Genomic DNA, 11,763 nt, shown 5'->3' with positions numbered 1-11,763 from the left:
TCCTCTCAAGCTGACCACTGATGAATAGAGCAGAGATGGGCTGTAACTGTACAACTACTGTCTGTAGTGGAGCTATCAGGCAAGTGCAATGCTTGAAGTGAGTGGAAGGGCATGGCAGGAGTTTCTAATGCAGTGGACAGACCCTGGTTCTTACGTCCTTAAATGAAGGAGGGTAGAACTGAGCCACTTTGGTCTCGAGCAGCGATCAATGACCAGCCAATGGCCCTCCCTTCCTAACAGCTGCTCATGAATATGCATGATTCTCTGGGAGCTTAAACTTCTTCCTGAGCTCGGCACCCCCCTGGTGATGTGATGACCTTTGTGGGAACAGTTCGGCAAACATTGAACGCATACAAACTTCCCCTTATCTCAAATGCAGACATTGGGGGTGTCATGGAAGCTCACAGACCTGAACATCTGAAGCATCTGGTGCATCGCGCTGTTGTCGGATCCATGCCCTGTTTTTAACCTCAGGTCCACATTGGATTTCTCTTTGACCGAAATTAATGGGAGGCAGTACCACATTCAGTCTGATATACCAGAGATACACTGTACCTACTGCTGACACAGATGTGCAAATGCACACACAAAGCTTGTCCAGTCCCTGTAGAGAAGACATCTACTTATCTATCTACCCATAGAAAAGGGCTCTCTAGGGCAGATAAACATCAACGTGGCCTGGAAGGGTATACATCTTCCCAGTATTGGGCTGTGGAGCAGTGGAAGAACTCTGTTCTCTGGAATGATGGATGGTGGAGCTCCATCCAATACTTGGATGAGGTGGGGTGGTGATCATCATCCAACATCCTGACCTCACTAACACTGTTATCACTGCATACCATTAAAATCCTCACAGCAATGTTTCTCCAAAATCTAGTAGAAAGTCTTCTTCCCTGGACAGTAGAGACAGTTACTCCAACAGAAGCAGGATCAATGAATGAATGAGAAGGTGTCCCAATACTTTTGTCCAACAAATGAAAAACTGTGAAACATCGATATCTCGTCTGGGCAGACTCGACAGAAAGGCTACCAGAAATGTTTGAAGATGGTTACGAGTTAGGATGTTCCAGGTGGTTGCTATGTTGTTACTATGGTTCATCTCAGGTTTGAAATGTGGTTGCTATGGTGTTGGTATGGTGTTTTGGGTGGTTGCTTGGGTGTTCTAGGTTGGTTGTATTAGGTGGTCGCTTGAGTGTTGCTAGGCAGTTGTGAGCTGGTTGCTAAGTTGTTGCTATGTTACATCTCAGGGATGCAATGTGCTTGCCTTGGTGTTTTAGATGGTCGCTAGGGTTTTGGTATGGTGTTTTAAGTGGTTGCTTGGGCTTTGCTAGGTTCTTTGTAATAGGCAGTTGCGTGAGTGTTGCTAGGCAGTTGTGAGTGGTTGCTAGGTTGCTGCTTTGCTATCCGTAATGGTTGCTATTGTGTTTGTCTTTTTAGCTGTTGGGAAACCGAGCAGGTGCTCAAATCTCAAAGCAATTAAGCTGAAATGAAGTTTATGTTGATTCGAATCTTTTTGAGTGTCTTGCCAGCGTCGATCTCAGTATGCAAATATCTGTTTACAAATAAGAGGCGTCCGTCTCCTGCCAAATATGCCTGTTTAGGGTTTGAAACAAAGCCAAGCTCGGGATTCTGAGAGTAACCCCAGCTTTGGTAGAACCATAGCAATACACTTGATGTTGCAGAAGTGCTCAGGGCTGTTTTTTGAGCCGCGGCTGCTGCGTAAGATGCTGTATATTTAAGCTCAGCTCTGAACGAAGTATGTGTGTGTGTACCCGTCAAAACCTACTGCAGTCTTTTGCACCAGGCCCCACTTCAGCTACATCTCTCACCCTGCCTCCCTCCGTCAGCCCGTCTCCTCCCCCCCCCACAAAAGCTCTATCCTCCTCACACTTGGATGGGATTTTCACTCGCTTGCTCTCGCCTTCCCAGAGTTACAATCAGAGCTTTTTTTAACACGTTCTTCATATTCCTCACCTTTTCCAACCCTCCTCCCTTTCTCATTATCCCTGTCTCTCGCAGTTCCCTGGCAGTGTTGATGAGAGGGAATCATTAACATGAGGGGGTCATTAACAGCTTTAACTTTAACTAACACTGCGAGGAGCTCCACCGCATGTGTTTTGGGGGTTCTCCACTCTAGGGTCGCCAGTTTTAGGGTCGCCTCAGTAAAGATGCTTATGGGTCGGCCCACCTGTAGCAACCAAAAAATGAGTAATTCCTTGAAGAACCTCTATAGGTTCCTCCAAGAACTCAAATGTTCCTCAGTGCTCTTATACCTCTATAGAGGTGCCTCTGCATGAGGCTTACCTGTCCTGTGATGACTAGTAGAGAATAGTTTCTTGGTTCTTGAAAGATCTACTTTACTTTATCTACTCTTGCTCTTGCTCCTTTTTTTGGTCACTGTTTCACCTGGATTGCAAATCCTAGTCCTTGTGACTCTGTGATCTATACATTTGTATGTCTTCCCTACTATCAACATCCCTAATCCAGACATTCATAATTGAGATGAATCAGATGTGCTGGATGAAGCACAGGAACGTGTGGAGTCCCCAGGACTGGGATTGGGAACATCGTTCCCAATAGTTCCCAATAGACGCTTGGACCTGGATGTCCACAAAGGTTCTAACTTACTGACAATGGTCCAGATAAGATATGAGAACTACAACATCTACTACTAGATAGTGGTGAAGGTGATGTTGGCCCTGATAGGACAGGGGTCCCCAGGACTGGGATTGGGAATACCTGAACGATAGGGGCTTGGCCCTGGATGTCCACAAAGGTACTTTTGACAACGGTCAAGACAAAAATGGGTTAGACAACCAAAGCTACTACTAGTAGATAGTCGTGAAGGTGGTGGTTTGCTTATTTGCTTATTTGCTTATTCAGTATTACCATGCCTCACAGATCCTACAGCAGCTGTGCAACTGTGTTACATACTGATACAAACTTCAGGAGGGTGGAAGAGAAGTCAATAAGAAGAAAAATGGAACTGGGTCAAATTGTTAAAAATGTTAATCTGGTGTGTATGTATGAGTTCCACAGATTTAAGCCTCATAAGACTGCTGCCTTCACATAGTCTGCAATGAAACCAAACTGCCCAGGTTGAAGTGGGTCTCCCAGTGGGAGTATCCACACACATCAGAGAGATATTACTCTACTAATGAACACAGATGAACACGGTGAGGCGCATCAACCAGGCTGAGACCGATGTGGGACTTAGGCAAACGCCTGCAGTGCCATTTCTTGTTAGTGACTCATGCATGTGTTTCGTTTCCAGCTGTTTGTGTGATTATTTACTTCGCCCTCCCATCCAACTGTGGATCTCGTGGGCGTATAAAGTGTCTCCATGGAGACGGAAGCTGAGAAGGAAAAAGACGTGAGCACAGGGGTTACGAACAAAGGCGAAAACGAAAACAGTGTCAAAGATGAACAGGACAGTCTGGGATTCGGTACCACCAAGAAACAGATGAGGCTTAGGAGGATCTGTATGATCTGGATGAGGAAAGCCTCACACGCCAGATACCTGCTGTTGGAAACTACTTGTGCGGAATGATTTAAGTGCTTTGCTTAATCTTAATCCAGATTAATGTAGACCTGACAGCTTTAGTCACGGTCTGCCTGGCTTTCATACTGCCAGCACCGTTAATGTACCACTTCTTCTTACATTAATAAGCAGTGAGCTCTGTTACAGTCCAGAGCCTTCAGGAGAAGAGGGCAAGACGATTACAGCCAAGTACTTTATATTCTGTCCTTGAACTGTCCACAAAAATGAACCTTTCAATGGATGATTCTTTACAGAACCATGTTTTATCAAGCCAAGAACTGTTTATGTCCGAGCGTAGGTTAACATTAACCTCATTTACCTTGTTTACCTCATTGAATTATATTTGTTCTACAACAGCCCTCATCCCAAAGCATTTAGTCCAGGTTTTTAATTAGTGTCGCTAATGAAATCTCCTCAACAGCATGAGGAAGAACCACAGAGTAGAGCCAAAACTCAAGCTGATAATCTCCAAAAGAAAACGTGGAAGAAACACTCAAGATTCAAAATAGACCAACTTCCTGAGAGCATAAGGAAATAGCCACTTAGATAACCTATCAGACAAAATGACCATCTCCCTAAGAAAATGAGAAGAAGCCACGGAGAGGACCCAAGATTTAAACGGAGAAGCTTCCTAAGAGCATGAGGAGGTTCAAGTTAGAGCAGAGGTCTTTAAATCTGGATCTGAATTCAGTTTCCAGTGACCATCTCCCTAAGAACAGGACGAAGAACCACTGGGAGGAACCAAGGCCCAAAATGACCATCTCCCTAAGAACAGGATGAAGAACCCCTGGGAGGACCCAAGGCCCAAAATGACCATCTCCCTAAGAACAGGACGAAGAACCACTGGGAGGACCCAAGGCCCAAAATGACCATCTCCCTAAGAACAGGATGAAGAACCACTGGGAGGACCCTAGGCCCAAAATGACCATCTCCCTAAGAACAGGACGAAGAACCATTGAGAGGACCCAAGGCTAAGAGTACCTTAGACTCAAGCAAGGACGTTTCCTAAGAGCCTGAGGAACCACTGAAGAAGGACCCAAGACTCAAAATGGACCAACTTCCGGTGAGAATGAGGAAAAGCCACTTAGATGACCTATCAGTCTACCTTAACAATAGGACAAAGAATCACTGGGAGGACCCAAGACCCAAAATGTCCAACTCCCTGAGAGCATGAGGAAGAACCACTGAGAAGACCAAGACCCAAAATGACCAACTCCCTGAGAGCATGGTGAAGAACCACTGAGAGTACCATAGACTCAAGCAAGGAAGTTTCCTAAGAGCCTGAGGAACCACTGCTCCACAGCTCAATGCTGGGGGGCTTTATACCCCTCTAGCCCACCCCTGATATTAGGCACTGGGACCAACAGTTTCATGTTAATCGGTTCCAGAGAGTCCTATTCTAGTGGCAGTACTTCTCTAAAGAGATGTGTGCACATCTGTGTCAGCAACTTAGACAGGGTGTCCACAAATATTTGGACGCAGAGTGTAGCTAAAATTACTGCATTTTATTCAAACATTTCCCACATTTTTTTCATCTTGTTCTGAAGAAATCTCTCAGCCCTCATTCCTACCCTCCTCTTCACTAACCCATCATCTTAGCGCAGCTGACACAGCTAGAGTCAGACCTGCAGGGCACAGTATGAGTGTGTTGTGTGAGCGTATGTTGAAGTCATTCAAGGTTCCTTCCCACTGTGGCTCCATCAAGTTAAAGATTCTGCAGTAGTTCAGCTCGGCCCTGAGCGAAATGTGCTGTTTTTCTGATGAAAAGCTGCTGGCTCGCTCCAGGCTGCCACTAAGGAGCCATCGGCTTCTCCTGGCCTGTATCTAATGAAAATTTTCCATCTTCTATCGGAACAAATTCTCAGCTCTGTAGGGGGCTCTGAAGCTTTTCTATTTTTTTACAGCTCCACCTTACACTCATGGCGTGGAGTGGTAAAGAGCTGTAATCAGTGCATCAGTTCGTCCAGCTCCATCTGCAACTGTGATTGCAGTTAATGACCAACCAATCAATTAAATTCTCTCTCTCTCTGTCGCTCTCTCTCTCTCTCTCTGACTCTCTGTAGACAAGGTGGACGATGAGTTGGAAATGACCATGGTGTGTCATCGCCCGGAGGGCCTGGAGCAGCTTGAGGCTCAGACCAATTTCTCCAAACAAGAACTTCAAGTCCTTTACCGCGGCTTCAAAAACGTACGCAGCATGTTCTACATCCTATATGCTAGCCCACCAAACAATGCACAGGTTGTGTTGCCCACCTTCTAGACCTTCATCGGTGGTCATTTTCTGACCACAGGGCTTTTTTTTTTGGTTTAGGGTGGTGGACCCATTCTCAACCCAGCAGTGATACTGATGCATGGAAAACCCCCAGCCTGATAGCTCCCGAACCAGCACCACACACACGTCCATTAACTCTAGCATTGGTCAGTGTCACTGCGGCGCTGGGAATGAACCACCACCCCAAGAACATGTGGTCAGCAGCGGCCCTGCGGTCAGAAACTGACTAATGATGAATTAAAGGGCTGATGAACTGCAGCAACAGATGGACCTGCAGTGTGTAACTGTGTAGTAGTTGTAACAAGGTGGTAGGTGTTTCTAATAAAGTGGCCAGTGAAGAAGCACAAGGTGGTAGGTGTTTCTAATAAAGTGGCCAGTGAAGAAGCACAAGGTAGTAGGTGTTTCTAATAAAGTGGCCAGTGAGTGGAATCACAAGGTGGTAGGTGTTTCTAATAAAGTGGCCAGTGAAGAAGCACAAGGTGGTAGGTGTTTTTAATAAAGTGGCCAGTTCATGTTTATCTTTGATGTTTCAACACTGATTTTGTTTGGGATCCTTATGTTGTTAATCTGTCTGCACTGGCCTGCAGCAAGAGACACTCAGCATACCATATGTTATAACGGCAACAATTTCATGCTATACTGAACACACACACACACACACACACACATGCGCCTGCCAACACCCCTCACACAAGAGCTCATGTATGTTTGCCAAAACAAGCACAATAAATAATTTCTGGATATTTACTGCATCTCATTTCACCTTGGTTTTTACTGTTTACCTGCTGATCGTGCTTGTCTCTGCAGGAGTGTCCCAGTGGAGTGGTGAACGAGGAGACGTTTAAACACATCTACGCTCAGTTTTTTCCTCATGGCGGTACGTTCTCTTCAGTTAAACCTCAGTCCTGAAGTGCCTCCTACTGTATAAATGCAGAGTGTGTATATATGCAGAGTGTGTATCATACGCAGAGTGTGTATCACATGTCTAACGCTTTTCTCATGCCTTTCGTCCAGATGCCAGCACGTACGCGCACTACCTGTTTAAAGCTTTCGACACTACAAATAACGGCTCCATAAAGTTTGAGGTAGGGATCTGCGCCTCATTTCTGGGTCCACTGTTCACCCTCTTTCAGCATTAGGAGTGTAACATCGATATATTGAAGTGTATATATCGACGATATTTTTGTTTTGCAATACTGTATCAATTCTCAAAAACTCAAAAAAATTGTTCTTTTTTTAAATAAAATTTAACTAAATTTATCTAATTTCACCTCATTTATATACCCAATTTGGAATCACCCAACCCCCGTTCATGTGAGCGTCCCTATCACTAGCACACATCTCCTCCAACACATGTGAAGCCAGCCTCCACCTCTTTTCCAACTGCCATCACTAGGTAGCCGAGTGCCCTCATAGAAAAACACAGCTCCTCTGCTCCGATACAAGAGCCAACAGACGTGGGGAGGTGTGGGGTGGAAGTGCCACCAACCTACACTTGAGAGAGCAAGGCTAATTGTGCTCTCTCAGGCTCTGGCTGCTGATGGCAAGCAGCATGACCCGGGATTCATGCCTTAGTCCACTTGAACCCCGCTCCCCTTCAGTATAGATTTTTACTAATTCGTTTACATGTAAAGATCAGCGTCAGACAGTGGTTCATTTTGTGTTGTGTTCAGACCTAAACCACTAGATGGCAGTGTTGTACTCTCACTGTTCTGATTGGAGAAAAAGTTACTTTTGTTGCTTAAATTTTATGCATATGATGATGTGCTTTTATACAATGACAGTTTTTCACACATTTATTATTAAAAAATAATTTAAAAATATTAAATATATATTTATACTATAGCATGTCCACTTTTGTGGGCACAAGCTAATGTCAGTGCAGTATGACCGAATATCCTAGTGTGCTCCATCGATGTTGTGAGAGAACCACATGATCACATGAGTAGAAAATAGCAGCTGCCCTTTAAACCATGCGAAGAACAGGCCAATCGAAACCTTATATCACCCCAGCCAACATCACACACTTACGCTTTACATAATAAAGAACAACTTAAACACTCCATAAATGCATATTTATCACCTTAAATGTGTTAATGGAGCAATAATTTACTGTCAGACAATAAATGGTCAAAAATGTAAAGGACAGCTGGCATTTTTAAATGTTAAAATTATCCACTAAAAATGAAGAGATATGAAGATGATTTTAATATGGCTTTTTATATTTTAAACACCGTTTCTGTGTTGGGTTTAGGAGTTCGTGATGGGGCTGTCCACTCTCCTTCGAGGATCAGTCAGAGACAAGCTGGAATGGACTTTCCACCTGTACGACATTAACAGAGATGGATTCATCAGCAAAGAGGTGTGTGTTTCTAAGGCCCGAGTTTCTGACAACATGCTGCAGACAAAGTGGATGATGATTAGTGGTGTAACGGATCCCAAAACTCACAGTTCAGATCGGATCACAGTTTTCACAGAGTCAGGGATCAGATTTTTTTGGGATCAGCCAAAAAGAAAAAATGACAAACGTTTGAACGTATTTTGTGTTACTGTTTGATTTGTATTAGTAACTTTTATTTTGACAGTCTGTTCATTTGTATTACTGACTTTTACATTGACACTGTATGTACATTTGTATTAGTGACTTTTTTTGACAGTCTGTTTGTTTATTCACATTAGTGACTTTTATTTTGACACAATCTGTTTGTTTATTTACATTAGTGACTTTTATTTTGACACCGTCTTTGTTTATTTATATCAGTGACTTTTATTTTGACACCGTCTGTTTGTTTATTTATATCAGTGACTTTTATTTTGACACAGTCTGTTTGTTTTGACACAGTCTGTTTGTTTATTTATATCAGTGACTTTTATTTTGACACAGTCTGTTTGTTTATTTACATTAGTGACTTTTATTTTGACACAGTCTGTTTGTTTATTTACATTAGTGACTTTTATTTTGACACAGTCTGTTTGTTTATTTACATTAGTGACTTTTATTTTGACGTGGCCTGTGTGTGATGTAGCAGTTGTATGGGGCGGCCAAACGACTGACGGCTAAATAGAACAGTATTGGGCTTAAAAACACCCAGAAAAGCTCCCGCCCTCTTTCTGACTGCCTGTGCTTGAACCTCAGGAGATGACGGACATTGTGAGGGCCATCTACGATATGATGGGGAAGTACACGTACCCGGCTCTGAAAGGGGACGTCCCCAAACAGCACGTTGATGCTTTCTTCCAGGTCAGTATTCCAGAAAAACCCATGAAAACCACATGAAGTTTAAAGGGGATGGGTGAAATGGTTTCCCAGGTTAAATGGTTCTTCAGTAGAACCTCTCAAATGCGGTTCCAAATAAATGAGCTTTAAGCTGAAGCTCTGAAGTGAGAGATTGGAGGTTCATGATAATTTAAAGATGATTTATTTTTAATAAACAATCACAAACTAATCACACGTCTCTCCTGTTCCTCTCTGATCTCACAGAAAATGGACAAGAACAAAGATGGAGTTGTGACAATGGAGGAGTTTGTACTAGCGTGCCAGGAAGTACGTTCCTATTCACAATGATAACACGGATGGTGTTTGTTGGAGAGTGGTGGTGTCTGGTGGACAATGATGGTGTTTTTTGGAGAGTGGTGGTGTCTGGTGGAGAATGATGGTGTTTGTTGGAGAGTGGTGGTGTCTGGTGGAGAATGATGGTGTTTGTTGGAGAGTGGTGGTGTCTGATGGACAATGATGGTTGGTGGAGAATGACAGTGTTTGCTGGAGAGTGGTGGTGTTTGGTGGAGACTGATGGTGTTTGGAAGAGAATTAGGGTGTTTGGTGCAGAATGGTGGTGTTTTTTGGAGAATGATGGTGTTTGGTAGAGAATGGCAGTGTTGGGTGAAGAATGATGGTGTTTGGTGGAGATTGATGGTGTTTGATGGAGACGTATGGTGTTTGGTGGAGAATGATGGGGTTTGTTGGAGACGTAAGGTGTTTGGTGGAGAATGATGGGGTTTGTTGGAGACGTATGGTGTTTGGTGGAGAATGATGGGGTTTGTTGGAGACGTATGGTGTTTGGTGGAGAATGATGGGGTTTGTTGGAGACGTATGGTGTTTGTTGGAGACGTATGGTGTTTGGTGGAGAATGATGGGGTTTGTTGGAGACTGATGGTGTTTGGTGGAGACTGATGGTGTCTGGTGGAGACTGATGGTGTTTGGAAGAGAATGATGGCGTTAGGTGATGCTTGGTGGAGAATGAAGGTGTTTGTTTGTTGGAGACTTATGGTATTTAATGGAGAATTATGGTGTTTGATGGAGAAAGAAGGTGTTTGTTGGTGTTTGGAAGAGAATGGCAGTGTTAGGTGAAGAATGATGGTGTTTGGTAAAGAATTAGGGTGTTTGTTGCAGAATGGTGGTGGTTGTTGGAGAATGATGGTGCTTGGTGGAGAGTGGTGGTGTTTGAAAGAGAATGGCAGTGTTAGGTGAACAATGACAGTGTCTGATGGAGAATTTCGAGAGTTTGATGGACAGTGATGGTGCTTGGTGGAGAATGATGGTGAAAAGTAAGTGCTGATGATGTGCAGGAGTCATATGGATGGAGGAATATGATAAATATGATGAATATGACACTAACATCTCCTCTCTATTTGCCTTTAGGATGAAACCATGATGAGGTCCATGCAGCTGTTCGAAAATGTGATGTAAAGCTGACCAGCACAGAGAGTGTGAAAGCAAGAGTGGGACTATGGTATTAATGCGAGAGCACGCGAGAGCGAGCGAGAGAGAGAGAGAGCGAGAGACAGCAACACACATATCCTGTACCTCTCACTTTCTCTCTCCTGAAAAGCCAGAACCTGGACCAAGCCTTTGAGGGTGACATCTATGAAACATCTTATCCTACCTGGATGAAGACATGAATGTGGTCCATGAACGCTAAAGACACACACTCACACACACACACACACACACACTCACACACTCTCTCTCTCTCTCTCTCTCTTTCTCATTCTGTGATGGAGAACAGAACTTCATAAAGTGAAGGTTTGTGAGAACCTACATTGAACCCTTGTGTCTGCTACCTTGCCCTTCGGCCTCATGCTACAGAAAGAGGCCCCAACTGCGAAACTTTGGGTTTTGGAAGACATGGAGATGTTCTGCAAGCTAGAACCTTTGCTTGGAGGTCTCCTGACTCTACTTTTTTTGGAACTCGAGTTACAACACAAGGACTCCCTCTACTGGTGATGAACTTGAACTACATCTGGGAGGCTCTACTTCTTCCACTTTGGGTTCTTCTGTAATTGCCAAGAGTTTGCATGTTTTAACCAGCAGATATGCTCCCTTTGATTTACTTGAATGTTTGGCCTATAATATAGCATAATATGAAAGCCTAATTATGTAAATTCATGCATTAAATGGTTTAATGAGTTATTTATTACAGTCGGGAAAAGCGGGGACGTCCTCTTCAGGACCATTTCTGTTGTCTTGTCTTGTGTTGTACTTGCAGTAGCGCTTACTATTAATTCTCCTCGTCCTCAATCTGTCCTGTTTATATGTCTGTAGTACCATTACGCAGAATTGTGAGTGTATGAGTTTATATATATGTGTGTGTGTGAGAGTGTATGAGTGTGTGTGAGTGTACTCAGCAGAGCTCAGAAAGTGGTTGTATATTAATTGCTCTGCTTAATTTAATCAAGTGACAATCCAGCCCCCCCATCTGTCTCAGTGTTCCTCAGACCTTTTATTTCTCTGCGAGGATCAGAATTGTCATTATAGGTCGTTTAAGTTGAATCTATCCTCCATTAAACACAGATGGAAGGAAATTGAGCATAAGCGTTTGAGTGCAGTGCCACATGGGGACTTCTCCACCGAGGCGGATGGGCTGAGATGGGTTCAGGAACCTCTGAATGCTGTGTGATGCTGATCTTATTCAACGACGCTTCGAATAAAACTTTGTGAAGAACTTAGAAA

The 11,763-nt window shown here is 43.7% G+C and overlaps 1 protein-coding gene across 2 annotated transcripts in view; it reads left to right on the top strand.

The window, feature by feature from the left end:
• kcnip1b (Kv channel interacting protein 1 b) overlaps positions 1 to 11,763 on the top strand; it is a 33,066-nt gene extending 21,303 nt beyond the window's left edge. For both annotated transcript variants that reach the window (XM_072658987.1, XM_072658988.1), the window contains exons 2-8: positions 5,605 to 5,729; positions 6,621 to 6,690; positions 6,828 to 6,898; positions 8,068 to 8,175; positions 8,950 to 9,054; positions 9,295 to 9,357; positions 10,453 to 11,763. In XM_072658987.1, coding sequence (XP_072515088.1) covers positions 5,605 to 5,729; positions 6,621 to 6,690; positions 6,828 to 6,898; positions 8,068 to 8,175; positions 8,950 to 9,054; positions 9,295 to 9,357; positions 10,453 to 10,500 — 590 coding nt within the window. In that variant the 3' untranslated portion in view covers positions 10,501 to 11,763. The remainder of the gene's footprint in view (positions 1 to 5,604; positions 5,730 to 6,620; positions 6,691 to 6,827; positions 6,899 to 8,067; positions 8,176 to 8,949; positions 9,055 to 9,294; positions 9,358 to 10,452) is intronic.

This window comes from Salminus brasiliensis, chromosome 16 (assembly GCF_030463535.1).
Source record: "Salminus brasiliensis chromosome 16, fSalBra1.hap2, whole genome shotgun sequence".
Classification (NCBI taxonomy): domain Eukaryota; kingdom Metazoa; phylum Chordata; class Actinopteri; order Characiformes; family Bryconidae; genus Salminus; species Salminus brasiliensis.
Note: the sequence above shows the minus strand (reverse complement) of the source record. Positions and strands in the feature narration are given on the sequence as shown.